Source organism: Stegodyphus dumicola, chromosome 1, assembly GCF_044657685.1.
Source record: "Stegodyphus dumicola isolate Sdum_Otavi_A_Nest chromosome 1, ASM4465768v1".
NCBI lineage: Eukaryota > Metazoa > Arthropoda > Arachnida > Araneae > Eresidae > Stegodyphus > Stegodyphus dumicola.
The window spans coordinates 164,560,042-164,581,945 of record NC_140768.1 but is presented as its reverse complement, the minus strand read 5'-3'; the positions used below and the strand labels follow the sequence as shown (position 1 = coordinate 164,581,945).

General features: G+C 31.2%; 1 protein-coding gene across 1 annotated transcript in view; it reads right to left on the bottom strand.

Annotated features, from left to right (window-relative positions):
* LOC118199175 (uncharacterized) overlaps window positions 1-18,281 on the bottom strand; it is a 50,038-nt gene extending 31,757 nt beyond the window's left edge. The window contains exons 1-4 of the mRNA XM_035370977.2: window positions 18,050-18,281; window positions 13,085-13,228; window positions 11,416-12,960; window positions 8,150-8,395 (exon numbers count right to left, since the gene is read on the bottom strand). Coding sequence (XP_035226868.1) covers window positions 8,150-8,395; window positions 11,416-12,960; window positions 13,085-13,228; window positions 18,050-18,281 — 2,167 coding nt within the window. The remainder of the gene's footprint in view (window positions 1-8,149; window positions 8,396-11,415; window positions 12,961-13,084; window positions 13,229-18,049) is intronic.
* Between the last annotated feature and the right edge of the window lie 3,623 nt (window positions 18,282-21,904).

Below are 21,904 nucleotides of genomic sequence, written 5' to 3'. Positions count from 1 at the left end.
TAAAGAATAAGCGAGTTACACAATTAACTCTTTTGCAGGGTTTCCAGTTTATACAGTTTATCGTGCTATTGGCAACAGTCCATCACTATATGCATACCAACACATAATCTATGCAATTTTCCAGTTTCCTTAAATATATCATGATTATTATTAATGAATAATTAGTAGTCATAAATTATTATTATTATTATTATTATCGTCATCAACAATAACAATGTGATTGCAATAATTATTATTGTTCATTTTCTAGACTTAACTTCTTAAATACATATTAGGAATGTTTGAAGGCAGTTTTTTATAAGCACATAAATATTATTTTGTGTTCTTCGATTGAAAAAATCTGGATTCAAAACAAAAATTTATAACTCAGTTTGCGGAGAGAAAGATAAAATTCAGGTAAATCAGCTTCAGGTAAATGAATTTTATTTATCAATACAATATATTGCAAAGTTGCCAACCAAAAAATATTAATAAGTTGGTTGAAAAGTGTAAAGCAGTTGAATTTCACTTCTGAGTTGCAGTTCTGGGAAAATGTTCTTTCCAGATTTAATTTTTTGCTTAATATTTAAACTCTTAATTTACTCTACTAATACATTATTATCAGAACTAATAATATTATCTAAGCACCAGCACAGAATAAATTCAAATAGAATGGGGCTTTGACATTAAGAAAGCATTTTAACTTGATAATTAATAACCTTTTTTATCTCCATGTAGAGATATTAGGTATTTTTTGGAAGGAGGAAACATGAAAAAGGAGCAACGCCTTCGCCGGGAATCGAACCACGAACCTCTGGAATACGTGCCCAGCGTGCAGACCACCACACGACGAAGGCGGGAGAAATACCTTATATACTCCCCCTTTTAAAGGGCGACTGGGATTTTTAGCGAACCCAATCGCCAAATCCTGGGTGTGGAAAATCATCATTCACCAATCCTTTTAGTTCGGGCGCCAGTGTAGAGACATTAGATTATTTTGAAGCAAGAGAGGTGAAAAATGAGCAACGACCTCCCCGAAAATCGAACCACGGATCTCTGGAATACGCCGCCAGCGTGCAGAACACCATACCACGAAGGCACGCTAAGAAGGCGGGAGAAATATCTTATGTCCAGATGTGTCGTACTTGTAAACGAAGTGTGAACTCTTAAACACACTTAATGTTCAATGTTAGATGTGACGCATTTGTGGAAGCTGATTTTTTTTTATGTTTTCGGGATTGACTTTCTCTGAGTTTGCTTACAGTTTTTTCGATTATCGCACTAACTTCATTTATAAAGGTACCTTTTAATATTTTATATACGCTTTATGAACAATAAATTTATAGAATTATGCTTAAATCATGGTTTTCAAAAAACAAAACTATTATTTTATGTAAATTTAGCATTGCATGCCAAAACGTATTCAAATGGACAATGAACAGCAGCTCATTCAGTTAGAGTTCTTCCTTCTAAAGAGGACATTTCATATAACATTAGCATTCAGGATATTTCAATTATTAGAGCAAAATCTTTTCAATCTCTCTCATCATTAAAATTTCCATACTATATTACATTTTGACATACGATTGATGAATTCAAAATGCAGCGAAGTGAACACAATGCTTTCTAGAGCAGAATTTGAGGAAAATGAAATTCAAGAGCATTTTTATTGCAATAAAAATTTCGTTATTTGTATGAGTGACGGCAACAAGGAAACATTTCCTCCTTCATCGTTCTACTTCGGTGTGTTTTGGAAGACATTCCAAAAGGGTATTACAGTCTTTAACTTCTTAAATTAATTTCTAGATATGTATTTACAGTTACAAAAATTCTAGAAAGGTACAGGATTTTATAAAGTAAGTACTTGTTTGCTAGCTTTAAAAACCCATTAATAATTTTTGACGTGAGTTTTCTTGCTACATCTCGCTGAAACTTACTCCACTCCTCTTATGTTACTATTTTCAACTGTTATTTTAAAGAAATAATTTGTCTTAGAATTTTTTATTCCAGTTCTTGCCTAATATTTCCGTTAAAATTTAAATCTCTTATGAGCAGTCAAAATTTTACTCCTATAACAGTATTTACACGACATTGTCTTTTTAGAATCTGAAGTAATATTGAAATAATTTCTTCAAAAAGTATAACTTTACTCCAGTACTCAAGCTTATTATATAGCACACGTTCAGAGAGGATGTATAATTTTCCCATTCTTTCATTACTAAAAAATATTTACATATATCATTTCATTACTCGACTGTTATATCTAGAAGACTGGATCATTATTTTAAGTGCCTCTGGATTAGATATTATTTCATACAATCTTCACAGATTTACTGAAAGTTTGGTGCTTTGATTATTTAAATTCTTATGAAAATACAGTGTTTTATTTCCCTTTTTATTCTATGACATTTTGAACAACATTTAACGTATTAAAAACACGTTCAGTGATTTAAAATAACAATTTCAACATCTTTTTACTAGATTTGCATTTTTATAGCTGCAGGTTATGAAATAATGCATGAATTTTGGATGGCGTATGTTTTCTTGAAGCATCGACATCAACGAAACTTCGAAATAATTTAAGGACATTTTGTTAAAGTATTCAGGAAGAAGTTTTTAGATACTGCCCATTGCTACGATCTAAAATATCTCCTGAATCTGCATACTGTATTTATTGCTGTAGCTTACTTTCAGTCTCAATATTGTTCGAAATCATTTGTTATAGAATTTTCTGTCTTAAGACATACTGAGCTTCTGTCTTAAAACAGAAGCTCAGTATTTTATTTTCAAGGAAGATATTTAGAATAAAAATATATGCGTAAACATACATTTGAAAGAAAATCATGTTTTGTAGTATTAGTATAAGGCATTTAAACAATGTAACATTTATTTTTGAAAACTGAAAGTATTTAATCAATTTCTAAGACAATGGACTGTATTAAAATACATTACATAGCCGATAATAATCAGCCAGTCATAGAAATGCATTTATCTAAAGAGCAAAGGAAACCAATACAATACAAATCGGAGAATCAAAGGTGTATTAACTTGCGCCCATCGAGGAAGAGTTTAAGTTCTTATAAATATCTACAGGTATTTTACACCGTTCCTTCTTAAGCATAACGAACAGCTCTGTTTGGAGCGATTTGACTTGACTCGCAGCCACATCTCCGGTTAATATCAAGCATGCTTAAGTTGGATTGAAAACGATTAGTCAGTCGAGTTCACTCATTTCCATTTCCTCAGACCATTCACTTGTAAGCTCGGTTTTATGAAAGAGCATGCTTTCGTTCTGAAAGAGGTATTGAACAGTTTTAAACTGTTGCCACAGTTCAAACAGAATTGATTTGTGTATTATGGTTTCGCAGCTCTCAGTATTTAAGTTTCCTTGCATTAAAATTAGTGAATCAAGACCAAACTAAAAAATGTAGGGCATACACGAAAATTTCTCCTCCTCCTAACTTCGTAGCGTTGATACTACATTCCGGTAAATAACGTGTACAGTCCAGTAGATCAACTTTTGTATGAAAACTGGAGTAGCAGGAAACTAGACAAGAGAAGGGTTATAGTACCCTTTATTGGCTCCTTAACATTTACAATGCGTCAGCTCGACGCTAACAAACTTCGCCTCTGCTTGGGCGGTAACTGAAAATCAAATAACGAAACTAAAATTTGAAGATATTAACAAATGATAGCACTAAACTACAGGGCTCAGTGAAGTGCCTTAACATAAACCCCTTCGAAACTAGTGGCAGCAAATAAATGCAATTAAGACACTTACCAGCAATAAGCAAACCTATCTACGGCAGAGGTGGCGGCTAGAGCCTAACTTTCTCTTTCTCCTACCGAAACTCGGCTTTTAAATACTTCCCGCAAAGTAGAAATTTGCATTCCTTCACGCGCTCGACAACATTTAAGTATTCTGGCACTGACAATTAGGGGAATGAAGATGCTTATAGGAAAGTGTTTAAAATTAAATTTTAACTTGTTAGTTAAAATAAATATAAATCCCTACAAACGTTTAGCTAATGTTCACCAAGTCAGCACAAGCCCATTAGATTTCCGCAGCATCTAGCGTGATTCATCACCTCAAAAGAATCGTCATTTATCCATCGTCTATTGGTTAATCGTTTGACACCACTGTAATCGACGCAACGAGCAGCATTCTATGTATGATCTCGGCTTATATGTGGTCAGCAGCATCTAGCGTGATTCATCACTTCAGAAGAATCGTCATTTACCCATTATCCACTGGTTAATCATTTAACACCACTGTAATCGATGCAACGAGTAGTATATCTTGGCTGATATGTATTATGGCTTGCCCATAAAAGCTAATGGCAAAAACCTCTTGACGGATAGTACGAGATCTGGCTTCAAATCTGGTCGAAAACCTCTAGCTATATTTTCTAACAAGTCCACTGATATATTTTTATCACAAGCTGAAGATATTGATGGCTTCGATCTGTTATTTGTTTTGGATTCTTAGCCCGACGTTATAAATTTATAATTCTTTCACGTTTCTGTTTTGCTACTACAAACATCCGTTTTTGGATAGAGCGCCTGGAAATTTCCCAAAATTTCAGGGATTGAATGACCGATTAGGTAGGTGCCAATATGAATGCCATGCCAAGCTTCACTCAACTGGCGTCTTAAATGTGTTCTTTCGATGGCAGCAGTTGGCATATATTTCAACACTGGAGGCTCATTGATCTTTTGCTCGTACCGATATCTTTTGCTAGTACCGATGTGCACCAATATCTCGAGAGACATTATCAGATTTGTCAGAAAGTAAAGCAGGAGTTTGGATTGCCTATATTTAAGTGCACATAACAAATCAAAAGGCTCTGCAAACGGATTTTTTTTATAAATTATTACAGCTTTGATACCTTTCCTTTTAGTACCCTGTTCAATGGAATTAATATTTATTTTATAAGTAATCGATGCCATGCTGTAAGCTACATATTCTTTATCCTAGTGTTCGTGAATTTCGCTTACATGGAAATGATGCAACAGTTAATCGTAAGACGTTTTCTGTATGCTAAGTTGCTGTCAGTAAATATCAGTGCTAAAGGATTTAAAAGTTCTCAGGGGGAAATGTTATCCTTGAAGACAAGCCTAGAACTAGGTAACCAAAGAAGATAAAAAATGATAACATGAAGATACTGATTAAGTCAAAAAAGTGAGTGAAGAAAATTCATATCACTAGTAATAAAATAATTCCTGAGAAATGAAAATCATCCAATTTTTTTTTTCTATAGGTACTTGTGTTCCAGATTAAGTCGCAGGGAAAAAAGCATCAGCAACGAGAATATTTGTGCTTCTCTGAGTATAAAAAAATAAGTGGAACCTTTCTTAAAACGTGTTAATACAACAGGTAAAATTTATTTTAGTCATGATGTAACTAGAAAAAAGTTAGGATTGAAAAAGAAAGACAGATATCTCAAAAAAAAAAAAAAAAAAAAAAAGAAAAAAGAAAAAGAAAAAAAGAAAATCCAAGGTCAGCATTCTAAGGAGAGGTTCCTTGCATATGACGGTTTGTTTCCTATTTGCTTATTGGGTAAAAACGTGCAAATTGTTTCTCGTTATTGGCAGTTTCAAGTTGTAAATTCAAATAAATCCCAAAGGTCCGCCCTAAAAAAAAACCTGAAATTAATTTGATCTATTTCTGCTCGTTAGCAACAGCGAAGCTTCTCTATTATTTCGTTTCTAATGACGGAAATTGTGGTTTATTCTTAAGTGTTAGGAAATAAACAAATAGTTAATGAAAATATCTGTTGCACAGTAAATATCTATTGCTATCCGATTGACCTTCATCAAGAGATGTTAGGTGATTTTTCAGCAGGATCACGCTATTTTGAGTATTGCAAAAGGGATTCGACGAAAGCGTCATAATAAGAAATTCTTACTGATCCGCCTAAGATAGTCCAGATGTGTCCCTTCCAGTTATTACCTATTTTAGTAACTGTAGCATTTTCTTACTAGAAATATAAAAATTAATATTTTGAATCGAAAATAATGCATCCTTCCCCCCAAAAAAGTATTCAAAAATCATAGAAAATGGTAGATATTTTGCAATAACTATTAATTTTATGCAAAAATATTTTTTTTTCCTACTTGAAGTTGTTTATAGACATATAGAGACATTAGGATATTTTTTTTAAAAGCAGACAAGATGAAAAATTAGCAACCGCCTTTGCCGGGAATCGAACCACGGACCGCTGGAATACCGACCCAGAGTGCAGAACCACTACACCACGAAGGCACGCTAGGAAAGCGGGAGAAATACCTTATAAGCCTACTATTAATTTTTGATAAAACTGATACTACTGTTTTAATGAGTATCTACACTTTAGTGAGGCAAGAAAGCTGCTGAGGCAGGCGATGAGATATGCGAAGGTGCTGATTGCTTAAAAGAACGCTTGTGTCAGAATCGGTTCAAAAAGTTTCTTTGTGGAGATTTTTCATTTGACGGTGACCAGCGTTCTGGTCGGCCTCCCGAAGTTGATGATGATAACATTAAGTCCATGATCGAGTCGAATCGTCGTATAGCTATGTGAACGATTGCAAAAGAGTTAAGGGGTGTTGGAACACCAAAATCTTCAAAAAATTGTGATTTCGAATTTTTGCATTTTCAAATTCTCTAACACTTTTATCATTTTCAAACACTTTTATCTTTCTAAAAATACCATTCTTTAATCTCTATGAAAATTAGAACTGTAAAAAAAATCTAGTTTTAATTTGTCTAATACTGCTTTGATCAATGAGGAGTTTTACATAAAAACGCGTTTTTCTCGAAACGTGATTTTTTTATACTCGATGTACTTTTTCTCAGGAACTACTACTCACAGGTATCTAAACTTTTTATGGCTTATTTATTAGGTTCCCTAATATTTACTGAAATGAGCTTTTTGTAATAAACTTAGAAAACAAAATTTTTTTTTGTGTGGGGAAAAGTGCTAAATTTTACTATGCCTAACAAATTATTCTGTAATTTACTCTAAAATTCAAAATGCTTCAAAACCTCATTTCAGTATAATCAGATAGGTATACTTTAATTACAGAAAAAATTTCAAGCTTGTATCTACAGCAGATTTGGAGAAAATGTACATCGAAAATGGCCAATTTAACATTGTCGGTATAGGGATTTCTGATACCCCTTAAGTGTATCACACACAACAACTGAAAATCACTTGAGATATCTTGGCTCATTAAGAAGTTCGATACTTGGGTTCTTCATGAATTTAAAGAAATTCGCTTAGCACAACGAATGAATATTTGCAATACGCATTTCAGACATAATGAAATTAATTATCACAGGTATTTAAAAAAGTCTCTTACAATAACATTAATTGAAAAAGATCATGGTCCAACCATGCTGAAACAGCACAAATCACATCGAAATCTAAATAGCATCAGAAAAGATTATGTTGTCAATTTGGCAGGATTACAAAGGTGTTGTACATTTGAGCTGTTTCTAAGCAAACCAATCGATCAGTTCATATGTCTGTTGCCAGAAGCTTATGAAACTGGAGGAAACAATCAAAGAGAAAAGGCCAGAGTTGGTAAATCGAGAAGGTATCATGTTCCACTACGACAATACGAGGCCTCACATTAGCATTACGCTCGGAATTCTTGGAGCTTGATTGGAAAGTGATGCCGCATCACCAGTATAGCCTCGACCTCGCACCATCGGATTATTTAGAAGTTTGCGAAACTTCTTAAATGGTAAAACTTTCATAATAACGATGGTTTCAAATCGCACTAGCTTGTGTTTTTTGCTGATAAATATCAGAAATTCTATGAGTGCAGAATCATGAAGTTACCAGAAAGATGGCAAAAAGGGGATCGAATAGAATGGAAGATATTTGACTGATTAAAGCTCATTTTTTACATCGAAAAATTGAGTTTTATTTCACATTAAAAACCGAAATTACTTTTTGGTTAACTCAATATAATAGAATCCATTTGAAATTTTATGAATATATAACAAGAGTTTATTGCATTACTTTAGCATAATACATCATGTCATTCGTTTTAATAGTTTATCGAATAATTTTAACAAATATTTCCATAACTCATTTCCTACATATGCAAACTGATGAGGAAAAATATTAATATTATAACACAACTTTGAATAAATCAGTTTTATTTTTGATTTAAAGCTTACCTATTACAAAAGGGACCAAAAGCACTGTCGGTGATGAAAGAATATTGCTTGATGCAATAGCAACAGCTTGTTTCTTGATGTGGATGAATTGTCCTATTAGCAATGGAAATGTAATAATGACACCAGATTCAAATATTCCATACACAGCTACTAAGATCAACAGCATTGTGTAACTGTATGCGAAAGATATTGAAATCACAGAAACTGCCATGCCGAAAAAGCAGAGTACGATGAAATGGCACCTTGCTGAAAAGCAGAATAAAAAGAAATGTTAGAGGAACATGATGTTTATGTTTGTGCGTTTATTTAAAAATTAGTATACGCAAGCAATTGTAACTCATAGACAGTAATGTAATAACTTCAGTTAATTTGTAAAAATTACAAAAACATAATTTAAAATTAATTGGATATTTACTGATTAAAAGCCTGTTGATATATAAATTTATAAGGACCATATAAAAATGATAGATAAATCTGATACATTTCAAGATTAATAAATTCTTTCCTATTCTTTTTGACAAACTTCATATATTATTATAAATAATTATCTCGTAGAACTAGTATAGGTAAGATATTGAACAAAATAATTTCATTAGTTAATTAAAATTTGCTTTATGAATTTCATTGATTTTTAAAATTTTGATTAGGGCATTTTTATTATTGCTTTCTAATGTGTCACGAAGTACGTTTAATGTGAATGTGCGATATTTAATATTAAGTGTTGCAAAACACATACTTCAAACTTTCACTTGAAATAAGTATATTAAAAATAATTTTTTTTTTTGTATAATATAACTTGATAGCGACTGCTTTAGAAAAGTTGAAAAATTACTTTTCAGAAGTACCCATACACAATCGAAATTCTTATTGTTAAAGCAATTTTATTGAATTTAGCAGTACGGGGAACGCTCATGCGCGAAAATAAGCAAGAATAACTTTGATAATTAATATTTTCAGGATTAGAGGTGAAATGATGAATTCTTTAATTTCTGGAACTTTTGGTTTTTGACAGCCGCAGATTTACAATCAGTAAAGAGGGAATCTAAGAGGGAATTCATTTTAATGTAGTTTTGATAAAGTTCTTCAGCAATATTTTTTTTACTAAAGGAGAATATTTTGGGCTATTTTGGGCAACACATTATTTTCCATAAATAATCCGTAAAAAAATACTTTCAGCAATTAAATTATAAATACATACTCAGCAAAGATGCACTTTATGTCGCGTTTACGTAAAAACATAATTTAAAATGATGAGTGATATTTTGAATTTTATTTTCCTTTGCAACGTTTACAAGCAGTTATGTTCCTAGCGAGGACCCTGTTTGATAAGCAGAATGAGTGATCTAATGAACAGAGATTCTGTTTCAATATTGAGGTTTCTTACTTTCATTTTAAAACATTAAACGTCTAATACATTAAAAACAACTGATATAAAATAGCTATAACTTAATCCTAATTTTATTATCATGTATTTATAGGAACTAATCTGGGTAATTCTACTGTTTTTGAAGTCATTAGAAAGAAAATAATAAACCAATGCTAAGTGCTTAACGCAGGTAGGCTATGGTTTGTTATATTCAATATTAAAGAGACTAATTATTATATAGTAAGTAACTAAGTAATTAAGAAATTATATAGTAGCATTTAAGAAAGTAATTATTATATAGCCAAATAATTAGAATAATAAATATATGTACTGAAATAGAAGATTTAAAGGAAGAAATAATAAAATTAATTATTGTTCAAGTAAACCAGATTCCAACACAATTTATTAATTTCTATATTAAAAGGCAGACATTAACTTTTCTTTTTAATTTTTTAACTCTTTATGGTATGATAATGTTACCTTAATTATTGGCTGGAGGGTAATGGGGGATTTTGAAAAGTTAAAGGATTATACTTGTAAATATAAATTAATTATTTGTAAAAATGTACAATTTAATCTATACTATATTCTTTCCTTTTACTAATGAAGGGCCAACTCTTTTCAAAAGTCTCAAGTATAGCCCGAATTGAGTGAGGATTTTTATATAGTTTTTCTAATTTTCCTTACCTTTGGCCAGTATTTAGTTAAAGTTTTAATTAAACTTGTAGAACTTCAGCTTTAAATAATGCAGTCTAGTGCAAAAAAATTTCTTACAATAATTCTCTATTATTTCAATTTGTGATTTAAAAAAAATTAAAAGTAGTTTTAAAAAAATTAAAAATAATTTTCAACTTAAAATTAAATTAAATTAATTCAATTAAAATGTTTATTCGAACTTTTAATTTTACTTCAAAATTTTTTTTACATCCTTAGCAGTTTGCAACATCTATTTTCACAACAGTAGCAGTTAACAACTTTTACAATTTTTTACACAGTTTTACAACGCCTCAAGTCAGCAACATTTTTGCACACAAATAAGCATTTTACATTTTATATTACCTAATGTTTACGGCATAGGTTTTTACAATAGCTCTCGCAGGTAGCAGCTAAACACTCAACTTTACACTGTATTAGCCCTCTATTTATTTTGTTAGCAGTAACAAACTACTCAATCTGACTTGATTTAGCAAATGCTAATCCACTCTCAGGAATTCAAATGTGTAGTTGTAGGTAAGTTATATTAAAACTTGCTATTTACTAACCTTTTCAATATTATTTTTATATTTTGATAGATTGTATATAGTTTATTACATGCATAATTCGTGTAGGGGAAGTTTTTCAATAGGCAAGACTTTCTAAATTACTTTGGTTTTCTGAAAAACCTGGTTTTATTCTCTTATTTATATTGATATTTAATTAATATTTTAATTCCTAGTCAATTTACTTGCTAAATTTCTCAAAATTTCTACTAGTTTATTTTTTGGTAATTCACAACATTTGATTTTACTTTTGGTTCTGAATTTTACTATACCCTTGCCTATATGGATGAGGAAACACGAATTGAGTAATTGAAGAGTTAGGTTTTGGAGGCAACTTCCCGTTGAAAATTCTGTCTCCTGCCTGCTCAACAATTATCTACTTATGCAAATGAATTTGGTCTTAAAAATTCCTTAAAAAATTTTTGAGATTAATTTTTTGGAATTATATATTTTTTCGTTGGTTTAGATACGGGCACTTAATTTACATATGCTCTTAGAATTTAAATGATATTGTTCGCAGCACTAATTAATTTTTTATTTTTGCAATTAAAATTTCTTAATTAAATTTTAAATTTTATATTAGCTTTATACAAATAGAGAATATTTGTTAAATTTAAAGAAAGTAATAGTGTTTTACTTACAAATAAATCCTCTGTCTGTGATTATTCCCAACGTCAATGTTCCCAAAAGATCAGCTGTGGATAGAACCATCAGAACGTAATGAACTTGGCCTTCAGGAATATGAATATCTTTGGCAAAATCTTCAATGATTGTGATCACACACACTATGATGAACGTGTATAAGGACATTGTACCACTGATAACCACAAACATTGGTTCCGCGTACATTCGACACCATCCCAGAAAGCAGTGTTTCGTTTCTTTTACTAATGCGGAGTTAGTATTTGTTAATTTAAAACGTTCGCAGCTTAAAACTCGATGTCTGCTGTTCCGAAAGCTATTAGAGCTGAATTTGTGACTTTTGAGTGATCTTAATGCTTTTGATTTAGATGTTTCATGTGGTATAACTTGTTTATGACAATAAATTAAATTTTCTGGAAATGATTCTGAATTATTAGAATTCAGTTTTTGTTGGAGAGAAGTATTATATCTTTTTATTGGCACAAGTTGATGATTTCTTATATCAAGACGTTCTGCATTTTCTTGCGAATTCACAGCTTTAGAGTATAGTTCTTTTTTCTCATCCCTATTGCTAAGCAACAAATCATCCGATACAAGAGTTTTAGAAGTCTTTACACTTTTTTGGTCATATGAATAATCTTCATTATTGTTTAGTGTAGTCTGAGAACAATTTAAAACTTTGTAATGGCGCAGATTGACAATGTTGGGACATAGAATGAAGTGGAAACAACTGTAAGATATCAGCTTAACGTTCTCCTTTTGTACTGATAAACTCTTTGCATGTAAATTGAAAGAATACTTTTTATTTAAAAGAGGAGAAAATAGCAATTTCTTAAGCTTTGCTAGTTTTACTTTGTATTTATGCTTGGATTTTCTTCTTGAAAATATGGACCTGTCTATAAACCTTCCGTTTTCATAGTCTATTTTAGGGACATTGCACCATACTGGAAGTAGGTTGGTATTACTGTTCTTATTATCTGAAATATTTATACTTGTATGTAAATCTGGGATACTGTTATTCTTATAAGAGGAAATATCGGCTGTCTCTTCTACGTAATTATTTGAAGCATATGTCTTATATTCAGTGTCAAGGTTTAATGGCAATGCCTTAATTAGACAAATCGGTGGAATGACACTATTCTTCTCGAAACCTCGTTTCTTTAAAAATAAGTTTTGAGGCTTGATATGTTGATAGATTTTACGCCAAAATTTAGAACACTGTTTATCCTTTTCTTTGTTGTTGCAATGCAATTCATCATGAAGTATTTCCGTTTTATTAATATGCAAATTGTCTCTAATCTCATTGGAAGGTGGCTCTCGAAATAGCAAAGCAGCTGCCATTATGTTCAAAACGCTGCCGGATATAATGAGAAACGTTCCTTGTAAACCATAATTTTCTAATAGAAGAACTATAATTGGAGGAAACACAAATGATCCAATGTATGAGCCAGAATAGGATATTCCCGATGCAGTTCCACGATGTCTGACAAAATGCTGGTTTATAGCGAGTGGAAGAAGACAAGTTGAAAGTCCAAAGCCAGTACCTGAAAACATACGTTTATGAAATTCTTATTTATGAAACTGCTCGAAGAAGAAGGCTTTGAATAATATATTTACTAATTCATTCATTAAAAAATCGAGTATTTCACAAGTTGTATATGCCCTTACCAAATATCGCTCCCCAGCATATTGTGATCCACAAGATATCCGAAGTGAAATAGCAGAGACCGGCTCCTATTGAAGCTAAAATGCAGCCAGTTGCAACAATAAGTCGTACGCCAAATCGTTGTCCTAAGTGTCCAACAAACACACCTAAAAAAATTGTCTAATTACCTTTGATATAAGAATTAAGTATATTTAAAATCATTCGCAGTCATACTTTAGAATTTTATTCCAGTTTAATACATATCCAGCATAGAATATGTTAAGAAAATCTTAAAAGAGATACACGTTATTCAAGTTCTTTCAAAAAATTCTTAACACCTTACACAGTGGAAGTGTGCATGTTGGTGGATCTATGTTTTTTCTTCATGACATGAGAATATGTACCGAAGATGTAAAAATTTGGTGAAAAGAAAACTTCTATTTCACTTCCTTCTCTAGATTTCAAGTTGATTCTCTAAATAAACGTTTTTATAGTCCAAAGGGGCTTTGTCCCTGAAGAACTATTGTTTTTGTTTTGCGATTTTGCGTCGAATCACTCTGAATGTCCGTTTCACTGTTCAAACTGTTGCCACCAAATTTTATCACCTTGTATTATATTTGAAGAAATTAAATAAAGAAGAATCTACATAAATGTATGTATGTTTCTCGCATTGGGATAAAACAACGGTACCTAGAGATATCTAATTTTGAATAACGTAATCCTACTGCGAATATGGGCATCTGGATGACCAAATTTGAAATTTGGAATTTGTTTTACTATCGGTTTCATATTTTGTAAAACTTTAACGATTTTTTTTATTAACAAACTCAACGATTTGAAAGCGAGCAATGGCAACACTTTTAAAAGGAGATTAAAAAAACCTTTTTATCTCCAGCGCGCGGATTTGAGTGTGGGGAATTCTAAAGATATGCTCATTTTAAAATTATTTTGCGAAATTGCAGTTGAACTGAATTTGATGGTTTAAGTGCAAAGAGCATTGTAATAAATAAATAAAGGTAACACACAAAACGTTAAAAAACACCTCTTTGGACGTAATTTAAAATCTGAAATCTTTCAGACTTTTTTTTAAATTTAAATTTTATTTTTGAAGAATTTTTTTTTTCAGTAGCTTTCTAATATTTTATCTGTGAGAAGCAGAAGGAAATATTGCAATTATTCTTTACTTAATTAAAAAATTATTAGTCCGGAAAATTCGAAAAAGTAGAGAATTACTTTGTGAAAGAATTACTGTGTGGGACGTAATTACATTCTATGACATTTATGTTTTAATATTCTGCATTCTGATCTATAATGTTTACAATTAGTAATGAACTAATTGCAGCTAAGATTTGACGATTCATATGACAAGATATTTCACTACTATTAGTTCTACCTCAATGAATAATACTAAAAGCTTATATTTCCAGAATGATCGTTAAACTTATTTATCCAATTCATACTTGTTAGCTCAGGGGTGGTAGCCTAGAAGGACTATTAGCCTGAAAAAGGTATTTTGGGCATTTCACTATAAACGGAGAATCACTTTTTAAAGTGCTCCCACCAAATAATATCGCTTTGCATTATATTTAAAGAAATTGAATAATAGAGAATATGAATGACTGTAAGTATATTTCTCGCACTGTGAAAAAACGACGGTAACTAGAGCTATCAAATTTTGAATAACGAATCGTCCACCCTAACAAGAGCACCGGAAAGCCCGAATTTGGAATTTGTTTTATTACCTAGTTCCTATTTTGTAAAACGTTAACGAATTTCGACTAATAAACTCAACGATTTCAAAGCGAGAAGTGGCAACACTGTACGGAAAAGCAGTTTTATCTCCAGTGTGCGAAACCTTCTATCGGAAATTCTAAAGATATGCTGTTTTTAAATATCTTGTGATATTGATGTTGAACTGAATTTTATGTGGTTTAAGTATGAAGAATATGATATTTAATAAATAAAGATAACACACAAAATGTTTTAAAAAGTCCGTTTGGGCATAATATAAAATCTGAAAGCTTTCAGGTTTTTTTTACTAATTCTAACAAAATTGGCTACTTTTCCGTTTCCCGATAATAGTTGCCAATAATAATACAACTGATGCCAAACGGAATATTCTCGCTGGTAACCTTTTGCACCTCATTTTCAAAACAAATCGCAGCCGCTTGTTATCAGATTGATTGTTTCTTTCAATACCGGCATAAAATTACATAGAATGTTTACCAGACAGTTCAATTTTATGCCCACTCGCGGTAATTAAGATGCCATCACCCCGTTCACCCGAAAGCGAAAATGTAGAAAAGGCAAAGTGAAGGGTTAAATTCATCCATTATAATGAGAATGCACTAGCGAAATAAAGCACTGCGAGTTTACATAAATTATTCATACGAATTGAAGTAATTCTTGCATTTAAACTTGTATTCCAAATTAAGATTTAACTTGAAATTGATGTAGATAACTGAGAGAATTAGATTTTTGTAGCATAGTTTACGAGAGATGAGATCGTTTGGGTCACGTGATACGAACCGGCGAATCAGGATGTTGAACTATGAAAGTATAGTAAATTCTTAAACTAATGTTATTTTACAAATTTATTGTCTTTATTCATTGGCTTTTTACAAAATTTTAAACGATATTAATATGCTTATACCTTCAAAATAAAAAATTCTTAGAACTAACATTTGTTAACATTTTTTATGTGTATACTGTATGTTGTCGCCAATAAAGTCTACTTGGCGAGATTTGCGCCGGCGAAACGGACATTTACCCAAAATTGTGCTCAGGTAATGAAGTCTTTTTCTCTTTTATTCTGCAATATTTTCAAGTTTTAACTGTGATAATGAAGTGCACCGCATTCACGTAAAATGTATTTGAGAAAATGACTCGGAAAGTAAGAAAGTAAGCGTAATCAGAACAAAAGTAAGTCTCTCTTAAAAGCGAAGAGATATTAATACAAGAGAAGAGAAGAAGAAAAAAGTTAAAACAAGAATATATAATATGCCTGACAATAACAAAGGCCTTAAAAGTATTCTTAGCAGCTTTGCCAAGACATTTAATACTGAATTCGAAGCACGCATTCCTTTATTTAGCAGTATTCTTCCGAAGAAAACTTCTGTTTCAGTTACTTAGATAGATTTTCAAACTTTTGAAAATTCGTAATAAAAATCAAATCTTATACTAAATAGGCAGTAGAAAAGTTAGAGCGCTTTTCTTGAATATATTTTCTTTGAGAAAATGGGTAAATTAGTAAAACAGAATATCAGTGCCGAAAACTGTTTTCTATGGTAAGAAACTCTAATGAAGAAGCAAAGGTTGTGTGCACATTTTTTAGGAATTGTTGGCTTTCTGTTTTCATATATAAATATTAATAGAACTCGGTACGGTTTGTAAATTAGTGGCTCGCTAATATTTTGGGTAAATATGATCCATTGCCGACATTTACAATAGTAAAACATCAGCAGCAATTTGTTCGTGCTGCGCGTAAGCTAATAGACCCAGGGCTACGAAATTTGCTTTTTTAGGTGCATCTAGACAAGAGCCAGTGAACCTCGAAGCGATTTTTTAAAAAAAATTCGAATCATGTTTTTTTTTTATTTTATCTTTTATATTTTATCACATCATTTTCAATGTTTTAGAAATGTGGTTTTGGCAACAGGTTTTCATTCAGTTGTATACTGGACTGCTGAATGTTGAATATCAGCACTGTTGCCATTTGGAAAAATGAGGACGATAATTCTGTGCACTTTTTAAATTTAATGTTTCTCTTGGATAAACGTTTGTTGACGTTTGTTAAACGTTTGTTGAGAGAAAGCAACAGGAGGATGGTTAATTTATTTATTAGGGTAATTAATATTTGTATTAAGGAATATTGCTTCTTTCATTGCAATTTTTTTATATGTAATACTTTATAAAAAAATAATTTGTGGGGTTTCTAGTCCAATGGGGCTTGTCCCTGAAGGACTATTGTTTTCGTTTTGAGATTTTGCTTTGGTTCATTATAAATGTCCGTTTCACTTTTCAAACTTTTGCCACCAAATGTTAGAGTTCTGCATTATATTTGAAGAAATTAAATAATGAAAAATCTGCATAAATGTATGTATGTTTCTGGCATTGTGGTAAAACAACGGCACCTAGAGCCATCCAATTTTGAATAACGTAATCCTACTGCGAATATGGACATCTGGAAGACCAAATTTGGAATTTGTCTTATTATCGATTTCATATTTTGTAAAACTTTAACGAATTTTTGATTAACAAACTCGAGGATTTCAAAGCGAGCCATGGCAACGTTGTACAGAAAAAACATTCTTATCTCCAGCGCACGAGACGAATTCTAAAGATATGCTCAATCTAAAACTATTTTGCGATATTGCTCTTGAACTGAATTTTATGGTTTCAGTGTGAAGAACGTGATATTTAATAAATAAAGATAACGGAAAAAATATTAAATAAACGCCCCTTTGTACGTAATTAAAAATCTGAAATCTTTCAGATTTTTATTTTTTATTTTATTAATCTTTTTATGAAGTTGTTCTGCAGAGTAAACCCAGTTTCTAAATTTAACGTTTGGTGTTCTTTTCAGGCACTTTTCCGGTACATTTAAAAGCCAGACGAAGGCTGGCCATGTAGCTGCTAGTAATTAATATCTCGGCTGATTACATTCGTACGAAGATGAAAATGATGGTCGAAATGGTTTTCCAAGAATTTAAGGAATCCGGGGGTATCTCGCTCGAAATTCAACTCCCTGCTGTTCTGAAGAAGATGATGCCTCAAACAAACAGACAGAGATACACAGATTTTAATAGTATGGATTGAAGCCTATGCAGTATGATCTATCGACTATTTTTTTCATTTGACTGTTTTTTCATAATTCAACTAAAAAAAAAAATCTGTCTCTATGAATGCATCGGATAAAATGCAATAAAAATGTATGAATATTTTCAGAATACTAAATTAATAAATTAGTTTTAAATAATTATAATTACCAGATAAGTTTCTTACAGATGTGCTGACACTGAAAGGAAGTGCAGCGCTAGCCCTTGTTACGTTAAATGTATCCACAGCAGCAACCAGTAACAGTCCTGAAAGCCTTGCCACCCCATACAAAAGGCAGTTGATAAAACAGCACGCAAATGCTATGACCCAGCTCCAGCCGTGGTCCGTTCTCTTCCGGGTTTGTCTGGGAGCCATTTCTAAACTTTGGCCCCTCTTTTTCATCCTTCACATCTGTATGGAACTAATCTTCCTGACATATTGGACACTTCCCTGCAAGAATGAAACTTGAATAAATGAGCGTAAAGTTGAAAGAAAATAGATGTAAAATAAATGAAAGAAAGTATATAAGGGATTACAGTTGTATTTGCTTCATTTAAATATGCAATTTTGAATTTTTAATAAAAATTTTGGTTAATTAGTATTTGCTATAAATGGTATGCAACATGAAATAAAAAATGCATAATATTTTATAATAGCAGAAATGTCGATTGACATCTATTAAAACAAAGGAAAAAATCGATTCCTTTGTTTTATAGATTTGGAATCACTAAACAGCAAATTACAATACCGTGCCTCTCTTTCACGGCTTTTTGCAATCAATAATTCATAATTGTGTTTAATTTTGAGCATACATGACTGATTGTGAATGAAAGAACTTTAAAATCTTAAAGACTGTAAATACGCGTAAAATTCTTTTTCAGAATATCAGTTATTTAGTAGTAGTAAAACATATATTTATATTTTTACAGAAATTTTAAACACTTTCTGATATTAGATATTAACATGAATAATTTTTACCATTGTAATAAATGTTGTTCTTTTAAGCATAAAATTTTTTCCGGTTAAAAGAAAAATAAAAACACTCGGCGGAAAATTTTACCTTTGTCTTTCATATTATAACAATGTAATATTCTTCAGCGAAACAAATTGAGCTATTTTAATACAATATACGAATAAAATAATACTTAAATTAAATTTTTATCGTTTTAGATAGCGAGGAGATTATTAACATAATATCTGATATTTAAGCTTTGGATTTCACTATTATTTTCATGTAAAATAGCATACGAAGATTTCTAACTTTAATGAATATTTATACCATTATTAGAAAGTCAATAGAAAAGATTCTAAAATCATGTCATCCTTACTTCGATTAATGCAGGAAACTCTTAATAACTGTCTATTTATGCTTTACTATCTGAATTCTTAAATTCAGTTTAATAATATTAAATAAATTCTTAATAACAAATACACACATTTTTTAACATCAAGCAGACAAAGTTTTATGTACTAAGAATTTTAGTTTATGCACTAAGACTTTTAGTTTATGCACTAAGCCTGGAACTTAAAAGTTTATGCACTGAAGATAAAGACTTTATTTCTATAGATTGCAAGAGTCAGTATTCTAACAATTCGAAAAGGAAAACGTAATTTGTGAATGATTTTCTAAAATCTCGAACAGACTTTACTAGATTTAAAATGGTAACTGACTTTTGCTTCAATGTTATTATCTAGTATATTCAGTTGGTACGTTTCAGGTCTCCAACGAGTTACATAATAAATTACAAGGAAAGACCACAATAGCCGATTTATATTTCATAATGCTAATCTGATCTTCTAATGATTCAATTTCCTTATAGTATTCATTCTGGAAAATTTAAATTAAATCATGTCATCGATATAAACCTCATTTTATATGGGCAAACAAATTTTCTTTTTGAAACCTGGTGTCAAATAATTTTACGTTATTAAATAAAACAACGACTTAATAAAAAAAGTAAAAATACACGAAGTGCAGAAATTTAACAGATTTATTCTATACAGAAACATAATAAAGAGAAATTTACTAGTGCAGAAATTTAATAGAAAAGAAAGGGACACATGCGAAATCATTGTCTCTGTTACACTGTGGTTTGCTTAGCTCATGGAGGTAGGAAAGGGAGGAGGGGGCATTCCGCGCTAGAAGTGAAGCACTGCTTTGAGGCTTGGGTCACCAGACGGGGTGTTCTTTGTTTACATTCAGAAGCTCGCTTGACAAGATTCTGATAGTATTTCGACACACGACAGTTCCATAGAAATCGAAAAAGGGACACTCTCGCATGAAAGAAACATTCATAGTGTGATGGATAATAGCAGTTTGTATAGTTTACTGACATTTACGCAAAAATCTTGGTTATTTTTCGATAACTAACAACAGCGATTTTGATTATGAATTTGTTTTATAAAATTCTAAGCTGTTGCACTACAAAAATATAGATTTTAAGAAAATTGCTAAAAAAGATCTGCCAAAATTTATTTTCTAGAAGATTTGAAAATTTTGAAACTTGATGGCTAAATGTAAATATAAAATTATGTATGTTAAAATATTTGTAATTAGGCACATAGGTCAGATTAAGTTTTCATTAAATAGAGTAACGCATGCAAGGGCTATCTGCCTAAAGAGAGAGATGCCATTGTGGAGGAATTTTGAAGAAAAACTGACCTTTGAGTGGGTATTAAAAATAATACTTATAATTTTCATTCAAATTATATTCATATATATTTTTTATGTAAAACTTTCGGGTGTATGCTAAATTAGTGTAAATTACTTTACACGAAAAATATAGTGAATGCACAGAAATTAAAGATTTGCACATGCTGTAAATGATAAATAGGAAATATGTATGGGTATTTATGCAGTATTTCGCTAATTCCCAATAATTCTCTAATTTAAAATGAACCGAATAGAGCATTAATTATAAATTGACTTACATTTTTCGATTTAAAAGAAGCCAAAAATTCATGTCATATTTAAGAAAGTATTTTAGGAAGAAGCTCTATAAATAGAAAAGAAATAATGCATAATTTTAATATTAATAATACAATAAACTTTGATCTTAATTTTTGTACCTTAACCGAATAAAATCAAATTACCGTAATTTTTTTTTCTAATTTAATTAACGAAAACTTGTGAAAATATTTCATTCAAATTAAACGATTCTGAGAAAACTGTCCTGTGAAAAGTATAGCATTTAATTCCGTTCAGAATGAAATGTTGTTTAAAAATATGTTGTTTTCACATACTTAGGACTCTGAAGTGTTGTAGAAAAAGAAAATATATACATTTATATGTATATTTGCGACGTAATTACAAAATATTTACACCCGAACGCGTCAAATCCCATAGAACTCAATGGTAAATGACCCAATGTTTTGGTCACCATGTAGGGATCGCCGGTGCTTCAGACCAGGGTACGGAAAAACTTGTTTAGGGCGACTTCTTACTTCCTACCTCCATGGCTTAGCTGGAAATAAGAACTCAAAACGTTTTGTGCGTCGAAGAAGACTGGAGCGGAACGAGCTTGACACCTTTAGTTTTCTTTGTATGACGACTTAATTTCTATTGACTTTTTTCGTGTGGCGTTCGCCGGATATGATTCCTTTAGATTTCTTTCTGTATAGGTTTGTAAAAGAAAGAGTACATAGAAAATCTGCGGTCTATGCTGCAGATTTGCTTGCCCATATTATGGAGGCGACAGGGATGCTTTAAAACAAGTAGAATTAGCATCGCTCATACATAGCCAGAGCCGCAATCACATACATGTGTACTAAATTTTTTGAGTAATTATTTCCAGTTATGTAAACTACAGTTGCAATAAATACATTAATTTTTTGATGCATTTTAATCACAATTTTCCCGGACACCCTGTATTTAACTTCTTAAAACGAAACTGTCAGAAAGTTTTAAAGGGCTAACTACTTTAATTACCGAATCCTTGTTAAATGTTTATTCTTTACCTACTTTTAACCGCTTAATAGCTCCAGACCAAATTAATTAAATAAATATAGAAAATGGAACTAAACTT